The 20012-nt window shown below is 39.7% G+C and overlaps 2 protein-coding genes across 2 annotated transcripts; one reads left to right on the plus strand and one right to left on the minus strand.

Annotated features, from left to right (window-relative positions):
• Positions 1–7763: 7763 nt before the first annotated feature.
• On the minus strand, positions 7764–8630 carry LOC137968894 (uncharacterized). The gene has a single exon (XM_068815362.1). The coding sequence runs from the start codon at positions 8628–8630 to the stop codon at positions 7764–7766; it is 867 nt and encodes a 288-aa protein (XP_068671463.1).
• Positions 8631–13699: 5069 nt separating this feature from the next.
• Positions 13700–15652, plus strand: LOC137967855 (uncharacterized). Its single transcript, XM_068814452.1, has one exon. It carries the CDS (start codon positions 14054–14056, stop codon positions 15302–15304), a length of 1251 nt encoding a protein of 416 aa, XP_068670553.1. The 5' UTR covers positions 13700–14053; the 3' UTR covers positions 15305–15652.
• The last annotated feature ends 4360 nt before the right edge of the window (positions 15653–20012 follow it).

The following is a 20012-nucleotide window of genomic DNA, read 5'->3' on the forward strand; positions in this document are numbered from 1 at the left end:
TTTCAGACAAGGAGTTCGAACCACCAACGACACACCCTCTGCTCGATGATTCTACGAGGGGTATTTTGGAGGCACACGGTGAAAAAGGTGCAGAACCTGAAGGAAGCGATCCTTCTACCTACCACGTGGACATCTATGATCGACAGAACGACGTAGACATTCCGGATAAGCCGGAGAATACGACGCTATATGAGAACGATGAGGCATCGGTCGGTCAAGAACCAATGGAGGAAGGTATTTCAAAGCAAGACCAAAGACTGCAGATCGATAATACAACGCTGCCTGAAGGGCCTTTATCTGCTCATTCTTATTCATCATCTGTGGACACTGAAGGCACACAACTAACAGATGCCCAGCTTACTACATCCCCAGATAATAGTACCACTGATGAAACCGATGATATTCCGGTATACACGGTATCGATGCCAAGTAAGGTAGATTCAGTTGGAAGGGATTCCACTGCCGACGACAAATTACAGTCACGAGTCTCAGAGGCTCCTATTTCCTCCTTTAACACTCCATCAGCCCTTGCATACTCGGAGCAATCAACGTTGCCAAGAGAAGAGGAGAGTATGTTTAATGTTCTCAACCAGACTGTCAAAGAAGACTTTGGGTATAATCCGCAACCAACGCAAAGAGGTGGGTACCATTGTCAACTGAGCAAATTGAGCAGAATATTTTGTGATAGTTCACTTAGATTCGTGGCCATGGAATACAGCTGTACTTCAATAAGTGCTAACTGAATATATTACTTGGGTAAACAGCGAGAAAAAGTTCGGTCGATTAATTGGAATAATAGTGAGTCCTTTACGGAGAGGTTTATGTTTACAAATCACGTTCCAAAGACAAGGTCCCAAGACTTTTAAAAAATGCCAGAATTACATAACGTAGTGAATAGCGAAAAAAGTCAAGTCCATTACCATTGTATTTCTTATTTAATCGTCATCTTCTGAAATGAATCTTTGCTTCCTACACACGGAAAAAATATTCTCTACGAGATGCAAAACAGACACTTTCTTGTTAAGTGGTTTAGTAACGTATAAATTATCTTGCTGTTGCACTTGTTTTTCAACCAGACATGCTCGATGATCCCGTTGAAGAATCTTTGGACTCCACTGTCGACAGCAGCTGAAAGGTATGGGGTGATCGTTTTAAGTGTGCACAAATGGGTGATCTTGAAACAAAACTCTCGTATTTATTGATTTAAGTTCATTCATTATTTTTTTTTGTACTTTTTATTGCTATTTTAAATCCAATATTTTAATCATTCATTGTTTTCTGTTTTTCTTTTTCCTGAGTGATTTTATTAACGTTTTGACAGAAATGTTTTTATAATTTACGTTATCGGTGTAACTTTTACCTTTTCACTTATTTTATTCTGTAAAGCGCATTTGAACATTATTTTAATATGGAATTTGCGCTATAGAAATATATTATTATTATTATTATTATTATTATATTCTATATAAAAGGCTAAAAGTTAAAAAGATTAAAAAGATTAAAATCTTCAACGTTTTAGGCTGTTTGCCATCATCAGGGTCAAAATGGGTGACCGTCCGCGTGTACGTTTATATCTTATGTAATGTGGGAATTATGTAATTTATGTAATTTGGGAATTACATAAGATATATAAACGTACGCGCAGACGGTCACCCATTTTAACCCTGATGATGGCAAACAGCCGAAAACTTTTAAGTTTTAGCCTTGTATATAGAATATATGTTACTAAGCGAACATTATGGACATTATTATTATTATTTATTATTATTATTATAATTATTATTACTTAGAAGTTCAAATCTAGTCCGCACGAGCAAACAGTGTTATGTGGAAATTTATGTGCAAAAAATATGTTTGCTCGGTTTGCATTGATATGTAGACCTCACAGACCTGTGGGTTTCGTTCACAGAGCCCCCACTATTATAATCTCCCCTTAATTAAATCCACCCAGCAGTTGAGCTTCTCACCATTGTTATGTGTGTCCTAAGGATTAGATGCAAATCACCAATTCATTTTTTTCACTAATGAAACTTTAAACTCGCGTAATTGAATCTACTCATTCTTACTTGCTTGCAGGTTACCGCACAAGGAAGCTAAAATATTGGTCTACTTACTTGGTTAGATAAGCATATGATCCACTAGTTGTTATCAGAGACTGCTTATATACCCCTTTGCCCGGAGTTCTCTTTCAGATTTGTTGAGAAATACTACAAAGTGGATTTATAGTTCCAGTTTGAGTCAGGGAGGAACTGAAAGGCGCTAGCTCCTGGAAGAGGCCGCTGTGGACTTAATGGTCATCAACCATTTGCAATATCCGAGGATTCGAAACATTTTCATTTATAATTCCTCCCTTGATGCCGGATTTTTCATTCTTCAAACAATGGTTGAATGTTCGGCTAGAATACCCGGCCACTTATTTGCATATGTAAAGAAAGAAAAGATAGCCGTACACAAACATTGTTTCAGTTAGTCCCAGTCTCTGGAACGACAGGACGCTTTCTTTCGGCAGTCAGTGAGGCTTTGGCTACACATTAATGGAAATACATGACGTCCTCGATATTGCCACTATTCTGAAATTGCTCCAACTGTGCAATTAAAAAAATCACATCATTTTGCGACTTAAGTAGGTAGGAAATGCAAGATTTTCGTACTAAGGAATTGTCAGAGGTTGATTTCTACTAAAATACGCTTTTTTTCCCAAAATAGGCACGAGTGAGCTAGCAATGACTGAAATACTAACGCGTTTAAACGGATGCATAAAGTAATTGAGTGTTTTGCCAAGAGTTCATGTATCACCCATATTGAAAGCTCTCTATTGGCAGGTGTGGCATCGAACTTTTAAGAATGTAAACCGTGGGAGTTAGTATTCTTTAAAATCTTGCATGGAGTCCATCAAATTAGTAAGTTACAAGAGGAAATCTTTTGTACTTATAATGGTAGAATATTTGTCTTTCAGCGGAATTGCTAATGGGGTACCTCATTAGGGAACTTGAGAAAGGAACAACAACGACGGGTACACGAACGCCTCGAGACAATACGATTACTGAACAAGAAGGAAGGCTCTGCTACTCCCGAACGTGTGTTTTCATTTTGCTGTCCATTTCTTAGCCGTTCTTGTCTTGACAACAACGTGACTATCATATGAAAAAAAAAATTGAGCTCTTCCCAACCATCTACACTGTTTATACCAATCTTATCCCGGGGATTGTGATACTCAATTTTCATGCCAAATGACTTGGACTAATGGTGAAATTATTATTATGATAACGGGACTTAACCTTGGTAGAAAACGTTCTCGTAGCCCTCATCAAGTCGTCTTCCTTGCTTAAACTCCCTAGGCCTAGTAGGAAACAATGACGCCGATACGGTAGACAAGGCCAAAAACCAACCGGCCTCAATGAGCGTTTCAGGCGCGTTGTGCCTGCAGATTTCTGTGCTGTCCTTTCCAAAAGAAAAGACCAACTTAAAGGTTGTATGTAGAATAAGAGCACCCGATAGATACTCCCTACACAATTTTCCTTCCGAGCAGTTATATTTTCATATATTTGCAGGAAAAAAACAGGTACCATTCGTGTTCAAAAATTGGCTTTGGCCAACTCCTGTCTCGGGGACGTTAGAATCCAGTCACGTGACAAAGATCCCGGGGACGGAAGTCGATAGCTCGTCGGTTGTGGTGAAAGACAATTTTTGAGTTCGAGAGGCACGCATCTTTCTTTGTTACTGTTGTTAGTTAAACAGGTTCGGGTAGCTCTGTTTTCATGGTACTTTCAGGGAAGCGAAATTTTCAAACAGTGTTCTCATTAACTCAAAGCCCCTGTCGTAGCTCGCTTGCTTTAGCTTCTAGTATCACTGCATACCCTTGCCTCAACATGTTCTTTGAAGACTCACTTAGAAACTGCGTTCATTATAACGCTGTTACGTATGTATCAAAGTTTTATATATAGCTTGTTTTTAGATGAAAATGAAAGAGTCCATTAATAAAAACGAGAAATCGATCATGGTCTATACGTTGGAGTTGTCTTTTCGTTCATGTTTTGTCAAGTTTTTTTCGTTGAAGGTGTTTCAGCCCACGCTAAACTACACTGTAATGCAAGTAAGAGTTACGCTTTTACAGACGTTGGCCGTGTAGCACTTATATTTCATAGACTTAACTGATTAGAGTGTAATGTGAACTGCTAGTTTTGCACCCCATATGAACCATGTTAGCGTTAGCCCTACTAATGGAAATGGGCCCACACAAGGACAGAGAATTCGAAAAACTCTGACCAGGGTGGGAATTGAACCCACGACCTTCGAAATTCGGGCGCATAAGCTACACACGCAATTCTAAAAGCTGCTCGCGTCAGCTCATAATTCAAAATTGGTCACCAGAAATAAAAAAATACCTCTAATTTCGCTCACTTTTCTTTTAATTCCTATACATATAGAATGTAAATAGAAATCTCCTATTCACGAAAACTTCGGAAAATCCACACAAACGGTTTAATGGCCACTTAAATCCGTCTTTGTTGGCCTTTAGCTCCACTCGCGCGTGCTCTCGAATGAACGGGTGACGCATGCGTAAATACCGATTTTGTATCCCCCTCATTTTTCCTGCAACTTTACTCGTTTATATCTCTGCTTCCGGACAGTGAATTTTTTTCATTTTTTGCATGTTAGCTTAAATTAATTTCAACCGTGCGTCTTTCAAATTAAAAAAAAAATCTGTAGGTGAAAAAAAAATTAGAGACATTAAAAAAAAATTACTTTTTTAAAAAACTGACCTACAGCTGATTTTTTGGAAATTTAAATATTTTAGAGATTATTTGTAACATTATCTGGTAACGCTGAATGGGAAGATTTACCGTCCCGTTTTTTTTAAAAAAGACAATATATCTTGATTTTAAGGCTCAAAGAAATGCCTTATATGGTTGCCATGGTAACGTTATTTTGGAGGAAAATGTGATGTGAGAAATCGCCAACCCTCGTCAAATTTTGTCTTGATATGATTGCCCTAACTGTATCTAAGGACAGATTATGTTCATTTGCTTGAAAAAAGGAGAAACTATTTCGAGCCTCCTTAACCACGCACGTTTTTGAGACGCCGACGGCAACCGGAAGTGAGCTGTTTTCCCTTTTAACTCGTCTTCACACAGCCACATTAACATTAACAATGCCAAGTATCTTTTCTCCGTTAGAGATGATTAGTATAAAAATGTGGGAGACACCACTGTCCTGGAACGCGAAATATTCTCTTCCGGTTGCTGTCCGCGTCTCAAAAACGCGCGTGCTTAGCTTCCTAAGAAAACGAAGATGCCTACCAGAGGTGAATTTTCCCGCGCGAACCTTGTGCGCATGGGCAAGGTTTTCAAAACGTCGTCTAGCTTTAGTTGACGACGAAATTCGGGGAGGTTTGCCGTTCTCGCTAAAACGTAAGTATAATTTTTTTTCTGAGTGTAAATCATCCTTTTTCATCCTGTAATTCAGAAAAAATAGAAATACAGTTTTTTCTTATTACGATGAACCAATGCACCCTGCCTTGTCTTCCCCTGGCTACCCCTGAACGTTTGGGGCTGGACAATCTGCGAGCCAGCGAGCCTTGCGAATTTCGCGTTTAAGTCTAAGCACCCATTTCAAATAGCGCTGATAAATAGTTATTAAGGCTAAGTACCCATTTTAAAACGGTTAGCTTTCAATAACTGGGTGACTCGCATGTTCACTCGCATGCCTCGCCATGTTGGCTCGCATGACTCGCAGCCATGGCTCGCATGCATATGGTTCGCAGGCTCGAAGCCATGGCTCGGTAGAAGCAACCCAAGCACCTCGAGTAACCCAAGCACCTGAAGCAATTCAAGCATTTCAAGCAACCTAAGCACCTCAAGCAAGTCAAGTAACTCAAGCATCTGAAGCAACCTAAGCACTCCAAGCAATCCAAGCGCCTCAAGCAACCCAAGTGTCTAAGTGGTAAGCACTTCATGTATCCGTTATTATTATGTATTTAAATATCAGGTATTTATAGTGTATTTAATAATTAGCCCTATGTACCCACGTATACCCTTATATATATACCCTTGTATACCCTCATATACCCCTATATACCCATGTATACCCCTATATACCCATGTATGCCTTATATACCCATGTATACCCTTGTATATCCTTATATACCCTTGTATGCCCAGGTATACCCTTGTATACCCTTATAGACCCTTATATACCCACGTATACCCTTGTATCCCTCATAGGATACAATAAGATACAATAAGGATACATTGCATATGGAAACTCACAGTAACGAAAGACTGGAAGGCCCACTTGATTATCAAAATAGCTGATGAAGAGTTCGAAGCTGCAGTTAATAAACTGAAGGCAAACAAATCTCCAGGTATCGATAATATATTAAATGAAGTAATAAAAATTGGAAAGGACGCCATCAAATGGCATTTAGTAAATTTATGTAACCGAATCTTAGATACTGGCAAATACCCTGCTCTTTGGAGTTTTAGCCTCATTGTGCCTATTCACAAAAAGGATGATCGATCCAAAGTTGAAAATTACCGAGGTATCACTTTGCTTTCTGCGTTAGGCAAGCTCTTTACATCAATCCTCAACAATCGACTGTACGACTACATGGTTCAAAGAGGAATTTTGAAATCTGAACAAGGTGGTTTCAGAAAAATGCTACGTGAAATCTAATCCACAGAAACACCGAAATTTACTCTTTTCATGCTTCGTCGACTTTAGAAAAGCCTTCGACTGTATACCTCGACAAAAAAGCTATTAGACAAGCTGGGTAAAGCAAGGCTGCATGATGTCACCTACTCTTTTTAATTTTACTAAGTGACCTACCAAACATGATAATGTAATGGATTTGATGATAAAAATTACGGGCAGAAACATACTTATTAAAGACAACGTTTCGGTGTCCTCATGACACCATCATCAGGTCAAATATAATATTTTACAGATAACTCGAATATTAATGTTCAAGATTAAGTTTAAAGTCCTTAGAGGCTAGGTGAAAAGTTTTGCCTTTATCGAGTCACTTTGGATATTCAGACACGGTTTGTGCTCGCGAATAAGGAACATTTCATACACAAGACAATCAAATTTGCATGAGCATTTCTTAAGAATGCGAAACATGTCTGATGTTATTGTTCTTGATTGATGTTGACTTTGGTTGTGATTGAATATCGAACCAGATCTTTTATGCTCATCGATCCGTTGGTAGAGATGTCGACGCGTGTAACCAACATAGTTGGCATCACACCAGCCACATTCAAATTTGTAAACTACTGATCGTTCGTTGATCAACGCGGGCTTGATTTCTTTATGTTTGAGATCTTCTCCAACTTTTCGAGAATTAAAGACTGGGCATGAGTCGATGTTTAACAGCTTACCAAGATTTTTCAACTGCTTGCGCACAGAGTCAGCAGATTTTTGTTCCTTGAACGGTAGAACAATTCGTACTGATTGCGGGTCAGGTGTAGATTTGCGTGGAGGTGCTAGTGTTTGTTTGGATGTGATGAAATTGGAGATCATAGAGTGAACAAGATGTTCAGGATATGCCAACTGTAGGAATAAGGTCTTGAGGCGGCTACACTCTTCATGAAATAATGACCAGTTAGATGATAGCTTGAAAGCTCGGTCTAGCATGGTAATAATTAAGGATTTCTTATAACGATTATCAACGTGACTATTATAATGTAACAATAGACCCGTATTAGTCGGTTTCACGTATACACTAGTCGTAATATTCTGACCGTCTTTTCTTAGGACCATGCCTAAGAAAGGAGAGTGTTCTCAGTTGGTAGTTCCATAGTAAAGCTAATCGATGGGTGGAGATCATTCAAAGCATGCAGAAAAGAATAGGCAGAAACTTCATCCTTCATGGTAGTTAAAGTATCATCAACATAGCGCCTGTAGTATGATGGTAATTTGTTCTGGAGCTTAAGTTGTTCTTCAAGACTACACATGAAGGTGTTAGCCATGAGAGGACCGAGAGGAGAACCCATAGCCACACCCTCCGACTGCTCGTAAAGTTCGCCATTGAATTGAAACAACTGATCTTTCGTTGCGATGTTTAAAAGCTCAATCAGGTCGGATTTTGTGATGTTGAGGTTATATGTGGCATTAAACCAATTGTTGGTAAAAGCCTTTTCCGCTAGAAGACTGATAGTTTCATCAAGAGGCACGTTAGTGAAGAGGGACGTTACGTCATACGATACGATAATGTCATTGTCGTTAAATGAAGTATTGCGAACTTCTTCTGCGAATTTGAATGTATCGGTGATTGTATGTTCATTGATGGATAGTGGTTTCAGTTTTCCTTCGAGCCACTTTGCTAGGTCGTAATTAGAGGTCTTGGTGGCTGACAGAATGGGTCTCATCGATAACGTCGGTTTATGTGTTTTCGGTAAACCATATAGATGAGCAAGCCTAGAACCAGTTGGACAAAGTGTGTCAGCTACAGGTTTAGGTAGAATCTTTCGAATTACATTACCAACGAGTTTCTCTTTCTCCAAGAGAGGATGGTAGTGCTTGGGAGGACGTCCCCTTGTCTTGGGTCTTTCCAGGTCACGTTTTCTAAACTTAGACATATCATTAATTGAAGCTTCGGCTAGCAATTTCAAGTACTCCGATTTATCCATCACTACTACACCAGTCCCCTTGTCTGGCTTTGTTACAATTATATCATCGCGCTTATGCCCAGTCTTTATTTCTCGAAAAGTTGGAGAAGATCTCAAACATAAAGAAATCAAGCCCGCGTTGATCAACGAACAATCAGTAGTTTACAAATTTGAATGTGGCTGGTGTGATGCCAACTATGTTGGTTACACGCGTCGACATCTCTACCAACGGATCGACGAGCATAAAAGATCTGGTTCGATATTCAATCACAGCCAAAGTCAACATCAATCAAGAACAATAACATCTGACATGTTTCGCATTCTTAAGAAATGCTCATGCAAATTTGATTGTCTTGTGTATGAAATGTTCCTTATTCGCGAGCACAAACCGTGTCTGAATATCCAAAGTGACTCGATAAAGGCAAAACTTTTCACCTAGCCTCTAGGGACTTTGAACTTAATCTTGAACATTAATATTCGAGTTATCTGTAAAATATTATATTTGACCTGATGATGGTGTCATGAGGACACCGAAACGTTGTCTTTAATAAGTATTTTTCTGACCTACCAAAATTCCTAAATACGGCGAGTCCAGCCGTCATTATGCTAGGTGATGGATTTATAAATTGTCTCTTATATGCGGACGATCTAGTGATCTTCTCTAGATCAGCAAAAAACCTCCAAATAATCCTCAATAAGCTGGAATCTTTCTGTGAAAATGCCGATTTAAGTGTAAATTTAGACAAGACAAAAATTATGATTTTTAACAGTTGTGTTAAGTCTTTAAACAACTACTTGTTCAGATACGGCGCTGATGAACTGGAAAATGTCAAATCGTATAAATATCTTGGACTCATAATGAGTCCTTTTTGGAAACTTTAATCTCGCTAGACAAGAGTTGAAGAAAGTTGCACTTAAAGCACTCTATAAATTACTAAAAGAAATGGGAAACCACTTCAGAGAAAATATAAAATTAACGATGGAGTTATTTGATGCACTGATATCTCCCATACTCTTTTATGCAAGTGAAGGGTGGGGGATTGATTGCAATGGGAAATTAGAAAAGGACCCAGCAGAATTAGTTCAAAATAAATTCCTAAAGTGGTTGCTGGGAGTTAACAAATACTGCAACAACAATGCGTGCAGGGCTGAAACAGGACGGTTCCCAATGACAATAGGCCTTTTGCAATTAACGATCACATGGTACAAAACCCGCCATGCTGGAGGGCAAGCTCATTATTATTCCCCCACTGGGACATTAAAACAAAGACAAGTCAAGGTTGACTGGTTCAGATCTCTTTGTTTTAATGTCCCAGTGGGAGAATAATAATGAGCTTGCCCTCCAGCATGGCGGATTTTGTACCATGTGATCGTTAGTTGCAAAAGGCCTAATGCTCAATGTAGGAACTTTAAGTTCTGGTTAACCTTAACCAAAAATGAATACAAATTATCCCAAATAGCATACAATGACATTAAATGGAAGGAAAATAAGGCTTTCTGGAGCAAAAAAATCGAAGGCTCATTGGAACAGATAGGAGTAGGAGACCACACTATGTAGACATAGGAATTGTAACCATTATCAGGCAACGACTCAAGGATATCGAACTACAAAGATGGCTAAGTGAAATAAATAACGACACCAGAAAAAAAGCTAGCCAAAGCAACAAAACGAGAATATACCGGTTATTCAAAACAATAGACAATTACAAATGTGAAGACTACCTTTATCAGGTTACCAATACACGACACAATAGCCCTAACAAAACTGCGACTTAGCAACCACAAATTAGCCATAGAGACAGGACGTTATTCGAGACCGCTCAAAAAACCTCCAAAAAGAATTTGCCCAATTTGTAAAATAGAAATGGAGGACGAATACCATTTTCTAAAGATATGCCCTGCATACCAGGAAAAACGATGTTCGTTACTAGACTATTTGGAAAAAGAATATAGAATAAAAATAAGCAGAATGTCACCTAATATAATATTCATGTTTCTGATAAACCCCCCTAACGGAAATGTTAAAATACAAAAACTAATAGCAAAACATATATTCGAATGCTTTGAAAAAAGGAAAGTGGAAGGCAGATAAAAATAAATACTCCAGGACTTAATTAATTAATAACATTTTAGCCATGTATATTTTTGTTGTTTGTAATTGTTAGTTATTTGGAAATTGTGGTCGATATACTATTTATTGTATGACTCCAAATAAAACATGTCTGTCTGTCTGTCTGTCTGTCTCTAGACCCCTATATACCCACGTATACCCTTGTACACACCTATATACCCACATATACCCTTATATACCCCTATATACCGCTGTATACCCTTAGATACCCACATATACCCTTATATACCCCTGTATGCCCACGTATACCCTTGTATAGCCTTATAGACACCTATCATTCCACGTATACCTTTATATACGCCTATATACCCCTATATACCCTTATATACCCCTGTATACATACGTATACCCTGGTCAAAGGGAACGAAGACCCTGGGTACAAGGGTGTAACGGCCTCTAAACCATATGTGCAAGTCCAACGCCTACTCACAGCTACAACCCGCCCTTGTCAATAGAGCGTAAGAATTAGATGGCTTAAATTTTCAAGAGAAAAGTCATTTTATCTCTCATATGGTAAGCAATGGCGTCGCAGATTACAAAGTGCGCGCATGCGCCCTGCTAAAGGTAACATACATACAGGCTTAAGCTCCATTTCATCTCGAATTTCAAAACAGTGCAAGAGCTAATATCTTCAAGAAATTACATTTACAGCTAAAATACATAGCATATACAGATACCTACAAAATACATAATATTTAAAGATATGTTCATTAAAAAGAAAAGACGCTGTACAAAATGCAGTCCTGGATTCTCTTTTAAAACCAGTTAACTCATAGGTACGGATAAAATAAGGCAGAGCATTCCGCAACTTAGGTGATACGTAAGAAAAAAGAGAACTAAGACCACGACTGGTTGTTCCAGGTTTATTGAGGAACACAATGTCAGTAATTTCCGCGAAGACCATGCATAAGAAGGGGACGGGAGAGAAAACGTATTTTTCATATAAGCAGAAAAACCCTTTTTTCAAAAAAAAAAACAAAACAAAACAAACATACTTTTATCAAGTAATTGGAGCAAATTTTGAATGCGCTTATTGCATAGAGATGTAAAGTTTGACTTTCGTAGTAAGAGGACGGGTAATCTGCAAATATAAATATCGTTATTCTCTTATTTACAGTATTATACCGTTTCTTTGAGACGAGAATTACAGCGAAATGAAAGCACAACTTTGTCGCGAATTTTCTATGATTAAAACTTGTTCAGAAATCCAAAATCTAAGTTAACAGCACACACCAGGCCTATCTGGCTAGAAATCATTTCCTCTGGCCGCGCTTCAGCCATTCGATGAGGGCCAGTCTCGTGCTTCTTAAGTTGCCTCGCTCATGACCAAAAAGAATTCTGGGTAATTCTGCCATTCCATGACAAGGAAAGACTCCCGATTCTCATTTTATAGTTTTTTTCATAAGTGTCGGGCCACCCAGTCCTACCAGCAAAATAACGCATCGATTGAAGGTTTTAGCTTTCAAAACTTGCCCAGATTGTGTGAGTAGGTCCTGGAATTCGTCCACAGAAAGGCCAGAGAGACAACTTCACTCGTGAACCGCCATGTTTACAACAGAGCATTTTAGGCGTCCCAGTCTGCATGAGACCATCTCTCGCCTCTGTCTGAGACAAGACCAGACACGCACGGTTCTTACGTTACGTTTATGCCTAAAAAATCAACTAAAATGTCAATTGCTGGTTAAAAAAAAAAAAAAAAAAAAACCAGCATGTTAATATTTTTGGGTAGGCTACGTATCGAAGAGCCAGATCATTTGCGCATGCGGTGACGGAATGTTTAAACAAGAGAGAAAAACGCAGTACCTCCAGACACCGGCGCTGGAGCGTCGTACCAAACGAGTCATCCCGGGATTTCGGCCCGTGCGATCGCTTTTGGACGCAGTTGGCCCTTCGCTGCTTTCTGCTACCGACCTTGCCTCCCGGTACGGCATTGAGGGAGAGATATGTCGGCCCCTAAACCATATGTGACAAATCCCACGCCTACTCACAGCTCCAAACCGCCCTTGTCAATAGAGCGTAAGAATTAGATGGCTTATATATTCAAGAGAAAGTCATTTTATCTGTCATATGGTAAGCACTGGAGTCGCAGATTACAAAGTGCGCGCATGCGCCCTGCTAAAGGTAACATACATACAGTCATAAGCTTTTTCCGAATAACTACAGGAGCTAATGTCTTCGAGATATTACATTTACAGCTAAAATACATAGCATATACGGATACCTACTAAATACATAATATTTAAAGATATATTCATTAAAAAGAAAAGCCGCTGTACAAAATGCGGCCCTGGATTCTCTTTTAAAACCAGTTAACTCATAGGTACGGATAAAATCAGGTAGCGCATTCCGCAACTTAGCTGATACGTAAGAAAAAAGAGAACTAAGACCATGACTGGTTGTTCCAGGTTTATTGAGGAACACAATGTCAGTAATTTCCACGAAGATCATGCATAAGAAGGGGACGGGAGAGAAAACGTATTTTTCATATAAGCAGAAAAACCCTTTTTTCAAAAAACAGAAAAAAAAAGCAAAAAAAAAAAAAAAAACCAAAACAAATATACTTTTTAAAACATAAAACTATAAAAGTTAGAGATAACAAGTTAAACCGACGTTTCGGAGTAGACATCACGCCATTATCAAGGTAAAAATGTTCTATGATGCTAAAATTACAGTATTAAAAACGATTGACGCTAAGAATTAACATAATAAGCACGTGCAAAATTGGCTATAAGAATACTTTAGCACGAATGGAATCCGATTGCACATTGATGCTAGGCTTAAGTGTTCTTAAAAGATCAAACTAAGTGCAGCTCTTAAGTGCGAAATCAACTCCATCTACGATGAAATTCGCCGAAGCTGCAGCGTGTTCCGGTACATCTGTATTTTACGCACAATGGTAAAGCTCAGAAACAAATACTATCAGGAGGTAATGAGCACTCATACAAAGAAGATCGCAAGATTACTCTACAAAGAAACGGATGTGGACGAGCATATTCACAACATATCGTCCTACGAACTTTCTTTTTTCCAGAAACTGGTTTTATGTCGGGGTTTGAAATTCGCCTTTCCACAACGTGTGTCACCGATTGAAGTGAAAGCAAGCTTCGAGAAGGTTTACTGGTGTCTTGAACCTCATCTTGGAAGTGATGATTTGAAAGAATTGGCGGCCGCAACCCTACGATCCGTAGCACTGAACTACATCCAGCGCAAAGTACACAAACCTCCCAAGACACTCCTGCTTGCCATCGAACAATTGAAGTGTTGCGACGACATCATCATTACCAAACCAGATAAGGGTTCGGGAGTGGTCGTAATGGACAAGTCCGAATATTTACGCCTATTATCTGAAGCTTCCATCAATGACGCAAGTAAATTTCGGCCTGTTCCCCTGGAAAGGCCTCCAAGTAGAGGTAGACCACCAACTTATTACCACCCTCTTCTAAAGAAAGAGAAAGATTTAGACTCTACTGTCCGTCGAATTCTGCCCAAGCCCATTGCGGAGACTGTGTGCCCTACAGGCTCCAGATTAGCCCATTTATATGGCTTACCAAAGACACACAAGGAGAACTTAGCGATGCGCCCTATTCTATCAGTAAAGCAAACATACAACTACGCGCTGGCTAAATGGCTTGACACTAAACTTAAGCCTTTGTCTTTGAATCGGTACACAATATCTGACATATTTGAATTTACGAACGAAATTAAAAACATGGAAATAGCAAACGGTGACATTCTGGTTTCGTATGATGTGTCTTCCCTGTTCACAAACGTACCCTTGGATGAAACGATAGAGATACTCGCGAACAGAGCTTTCACCAACAATTGGTTTAACGTAACGTACGACTTGAATTTGACGAAAATGGACCTTGTTGACCTTCTCAGAGTAGCTACAAAAGAACAACTTTTCCAATTCAATGGAGCCTTGTATGAACAGACTGATGGTGTGGCCATGGGTTCTCCCCTTGGCCCCTTGCTCGCTAATGTTTTCATGACCTCAATCGAAGAAAACCTCGAACGACAAGGAAAACTCCCTTCGTTCTATCGAAGATATGTAGACGACACCCTGACCATCATGCCGAATATGGCGGCAGCATCTAGCTTTCTAGACACATTAAACCGTGCACATTCATCCGTAAAATTCACCATGGAAACTGAAAGCAATGGTATGTTGCCATTTCTGGGAACTCAGTTACTGAATCGATCTCCCCGGATAGAGACAAAGGTCTACGTAAAACCCACGAATTCAGGTCTCCTTCTGCATTTTCAGAGCAATGTTGACAATCGGTACAAGAATGGCTTGCTGAGAACTATGCTCGATCGAGCACACCGTTTATCTTCTTCTTGGTCACACTTCTCAGACGAATGTGACCGTTTGAAGTCAGTTTTCTCACGCCTAAAGTACCCGAAACAACTCGTAAATTCCACTATCAAACGCTTTGTTGACTCAAAGGTCTGCGACCAACCGCGACCTTTATCAACAGCCCAAGAGACGGATAACATGGTTCGAGTAGTCTTGCCATTTAAAGACCAAAACTCAGCAGAATTTGTAAAAAAAACAACTTAAGGATTTGAGCCTGAAAGTAAACAAAACCATCCAGCCTTTATTTACCAGCAGAAAAATTGAACAGGAACTGAAAGTGAAAGAGGCAAAGCCGCCGATCATAAATCAGCAGTGTGTTGTATATAAATTTCAATGTGACCTTTGTGATGAAGGTTATGTAGGCTACACACGCGGACATTTACACAATCGTGTAAAGGGACATAAGCAACAGTCCTCGGCTATTGCCAGACACTATAAGAACGCACACGGGTCGATCCCTCGGGACCTGCTTAAACGCTTTGAGGTGCTCAAAAAATGTAAAAACAAATTTGATTGCTTAGTGTTTGAAATGTTATTTATAAGAACACTTAAGCCTAGCCTCATGTGCAATCGGATTCCATTCGTGCTAAAGTATTCTTATAGCCAATTTCGCACGTGCTTATTATGTTAATTCTTAGCGTCAATCGTTTTTAATACTGTAATTTTAGCATCATAGAACATTTTTACCTTGATAATAGAGTGATGTCTACTCCGAAACGTCGGTTTAACTTGTTATCTCTAACTTTTATAGTTTTATGTTTTAAGAAATCTCTTTTAAAACATACTTTTATCAAGTAATTGGAGCAAATTTTGAATGCGCTTATTGCATAGAGATGTAAAGTTTGACTTTCGTAGTAAGAGGACGGGTAATCTGCAAATATAAATATCGTTATTCTCTTATTTACAGTATTATACCGTTTCTTTGAGACGAGAATTACAGCGAAATGAAAGCACAACTTTGTCGCGAATTTTCTATGATTAAAACTTGTTCAGAAATCCAAAATCTAAGTTAACAGCACACACCAGGCCTATCTGGCTAGAAATCATTTCCTCTGGCCGCGCTTCAGCCATTCGATGAGGGCCAGTCTCGTGCTTCTTAAGTTGCCTCGCTCATGACCAAAAAGAATTCTGGGTAATTCTGCCATTCCATGACAAGGGAAGACTCCCGATTCTCATTTTATAGTCTTTTTCATAAGTGTCGGGCCACCCAGTCCTACCAGCAAAATAACGCATCGATTGAAGGTTTTAGCTTTCAAAACTTGCCCAGATTGTGTGAGTAGGTCCTGGAATTCGTCAACAGAAAGGTCAGAGAGACAACTTCACTCGTAAACCGTCATGTTTACAACAGAGCATTTTAGGCGTCCCAGTCTGCATGAGACCATCTCTCGCCTCTGTCTGAGACAAGACCAGACACGCACGGTTTTTACGTTACGTTTATGCCTAAAAAATCAACTAAAATGTCAATTGCTGCTTAAAAAAAACAAAAAACAAAAAAAACCAGCATGTTAATATTTTTGGGTAGGCTACGTATCGAAGAGCCAGAACATTTGCGCATGCGCTGACGGAATGTTTAAACAAGAGAGAAAAACGCAGTACCTCCAGACACCGGCGCTGGAGCGTCGTACCAAACGAGTCATCCCGGGATTTCGGCCCGTGCGATCGCTTTTGGACGCAGTTGGCCCTTCGCTGCTTTCTGCTACCGACCTTGCCTCCCGGTACGGCATTGAGGGAGAGATATGTCGGCCCCTAAACCATATGTGACAAATCCCACGCCTACTCACAGCTCCAAACCGCCCTTGTCAATAGAGCGTAAGAATTAGATGGCTTATATATTCAAGAGAAAGTCATTTTATCTGTCATATGGTAAGCACTGGAGTCGCAGATTACAAAGTGCGCGCATGCGCCCTGCTAAAGGTAACATACATACAGTCATAAGCTTTTTCCGAATAACTACAGGAGCTAATGTCTTCGAGATATTACATTTACAGCTAAAATACATAGCATATACGGATACCTACTAAATACATAATATTTAAAGATATATCATTAAAAAGAAAAGCCGCTGTACAAAATGCGGCCCTGGATTCTCTTTTAAAACCAGTTAACTCATAGGTACGGATAAAATCAGGTAGCGCATTCCGCAACTTAGCTGATACGTAAGAAAAAAGAGAACTAAGACCATGACTGGTTGTTCCAGGTTTATTGAGGAACACAATGTCAGTAATTTCCACGAAGATCATGCATAAGAAGGGGACGGGAGAGAAAACGTATTTTTCATATAAGCAGAAAAACCCTTTTTTCAAAAAACAGAAAAAAAAAGCAAGAAAAAAAAAAAAAACCAAAACAAACATACTTTTATCAAGTAATTGGAGCAAATTTTGAATGCGCTTATTGCATAGAGATGTAAAGTTTGACTTTCGTAGTAAGAGGACGGGTAATCTGCAAATATAAATATCGTTATTCTCTTATTTACAGTATTATACCGTTTCTTTGAGACGAGAATTACAGCGAAATGAAAGCACAACTTTGTCGCGAATTTTCTATGATTAAAACTTGTTCAGAAATCCAAAATCTAAGTTAACAGCACACACCAGGCCTATCTGGCTAGAAATCATTTCCTCTGGCCGCGCTTCAGCCATTCGATGAGGGCCAGTCTCGTGCTTCTTAAGTTGCCTCGCTCATGACCAAAAAGAATTCTGGGTAATTCTGCCATTCCATGACAAGGGAAGACTCCCGATTCTCATTTTATAGTTTTTTTCATAAGTGTCGGGCCACCCAGTCCTACCAGCAAAATAACGCATCGATTGAAGGTTTTAGCTTTCAAAACTTGCCCAGATTGTGTGAGTAGGTCCTGGAATTCGTCCACAGAAAGGCCAGAGAGACAACTTTACTCGTGAACCGCCATGTTTACAACAGAGCATTTTAGGCGTCCCAGTCTGCATGAGACCATCTCTCGCCTCTGTCTGAGACAAGACCAGACACGCACGGTTCTTACGTTACGTTTATGCCTAAAAAATCAACTAAAATGTCAATTGCTGGTTAAAAAAACAAAAAACAAAAAAAACCAGCATGTTAATATTTTTGGGTAGGCTACGTATCGAAGAGCCAGAACATTTGCGCATGCGCTGACGGAATGTTTAAACAAGAGAGAAAAACGCAGTACCTCCAGACACCGGCGCTGGAGCGTCGTACCAAACGAGTCATCCCGGGATTTCGGCCCGTGCGATCGCTTTTGGACGCAGTTGGCCCTTCGCTGCTTTCTGCTACCGACCTTGCCTCCCGGTACGGCATTGAGGGAGAGATATGTCGGCCCCTAAACCATATGTGACAAATCCCACGCCTACTCACAGCTCCAAACCGCCCTTGTCAATAGAGCGTAAGAATTAGATGGCTTATATATTCAAGAGAAAGTCATTTTATCTGTCATATGGTAAGCACTGGAGTCGCAGATTACAAAGTGCGCGCATGCGCCCTGCTAAAGGTAACATACATACAGTCATAAGCTTTTTCCGAATAACTACAGGAGCTAATGTCTTCGAGATATTACATTTACAGCTAAAATACATAGCATATACGGATACCTACTAAATACATAATATTTAAAGATATATCATTAAAAAGAAAAGCCGCTGTACAAAATGCGGCCCTGGATTCTCTTTTAAAACCAGTTAACTCATAGGTACGGATAAAATCAGGTAGCGCATTCCGCAACTTAGCTGATACGTAAGAAAAAAGAGAACTAAGACCATGACTGGTTGTTCCAGGTTTATTGAGGAACACAATGTCAGTAATTTCCACGAAGATCATGCATAAGAAGGGGACGGGAGAGAAAACGTATTTTTCATATAAGCAGAAAAACCTTTTTTTCAAAAAACAGAAAAAAAAGCAAGAAAAAAAAAAAAAAACCAAAACAAACATACTTTTATCAAGTAATTGGAGCAAATTTTGAATGCGCTTATTGCATAGAGATGTAAAGTTTGACTTTCGTAGTAAGAGGACGGGTAATCTGCAAATATAAATATCGTTATTCTCTTATTTACAGTATTATACCGTTTCTTTGAGACGAGAATTACAGCGAAATGAAAGCACAACTTTGTCGCGAATTTTCTATGATTAAAACTTGTTCAGAAATCCAAAATCTAAGTTAACAGCACACACCAGGCCTATCTGGCTAGAAATCATTTCCTCTGGCCGCGCTTCAGCCATTCGATGAGGGCCAGTCTCGTGCTTCTTAAGTTGCCTCGCTCATGACCAAAAAGAATTCTGGGTAATTCTGCCATTCCATGACAAGGGAAGACTCCCGATTCTCATTTTATAGTTTTTTTCATAAGTGTCGGGCCACCCAGTCCTACCAGCAAAATAACGCATCGATTGAAGGTTTTAGCTTTCAAAACTTGCCCAGATTGTGTGAGTAGGTCCTGGAATTCGTCCACAGCAAGGCCAGAGAGACAACTTTACTCGTGAACCGCCATGTTTACAACAGAGCATTTTAGGCGTCCCAGTCTGCATGAGACCATCTCTCGCCTCTGTCTGAGACAAGACCAGACACGCACGGTTCTTACGTTACGTTTATGCCTAAAAAATCAACTAAAATGTCAATTGCTGGTTAAAAAAAACAAAAAACAAAAAAAACCAGCATGTTAATATTTTTGGGTAGGCTACGTATCGAAGAGCCAGAACATTTGCGCATGCGCTGACGGAATGTTTAAACAAGAGAGAAAAACGCAGTACCTCCAGACACCGGCGCTGGAGCGTCGTACCAAACGAGTCATCCCGGGATTTCGGCCCGTGCGATCGCTTTTGGACGCAGTTGGCCCTTCGCTGCTTTCTGCTACCGACCTTGCCTCCCGGTACGGCATTGAGGGAGAGATATGTCGGCCCCTAAACCATATGTGACAAATCCCACGCCTAC

The sequence above is a fragment of the Montipora foliosa genome, chromosome 8, assembly GCF_036669935.1.
Source record: "Montipora foliosa isolate CH-2021 chromosome 8, ASM3666993v2, whole genome shotgun sequence".
NCBI lineage: Eukaryota > Metazoa > Cnidaria > Anthozoa > Scleractinia > Acroporidae > Montipora > Montipora foliosa.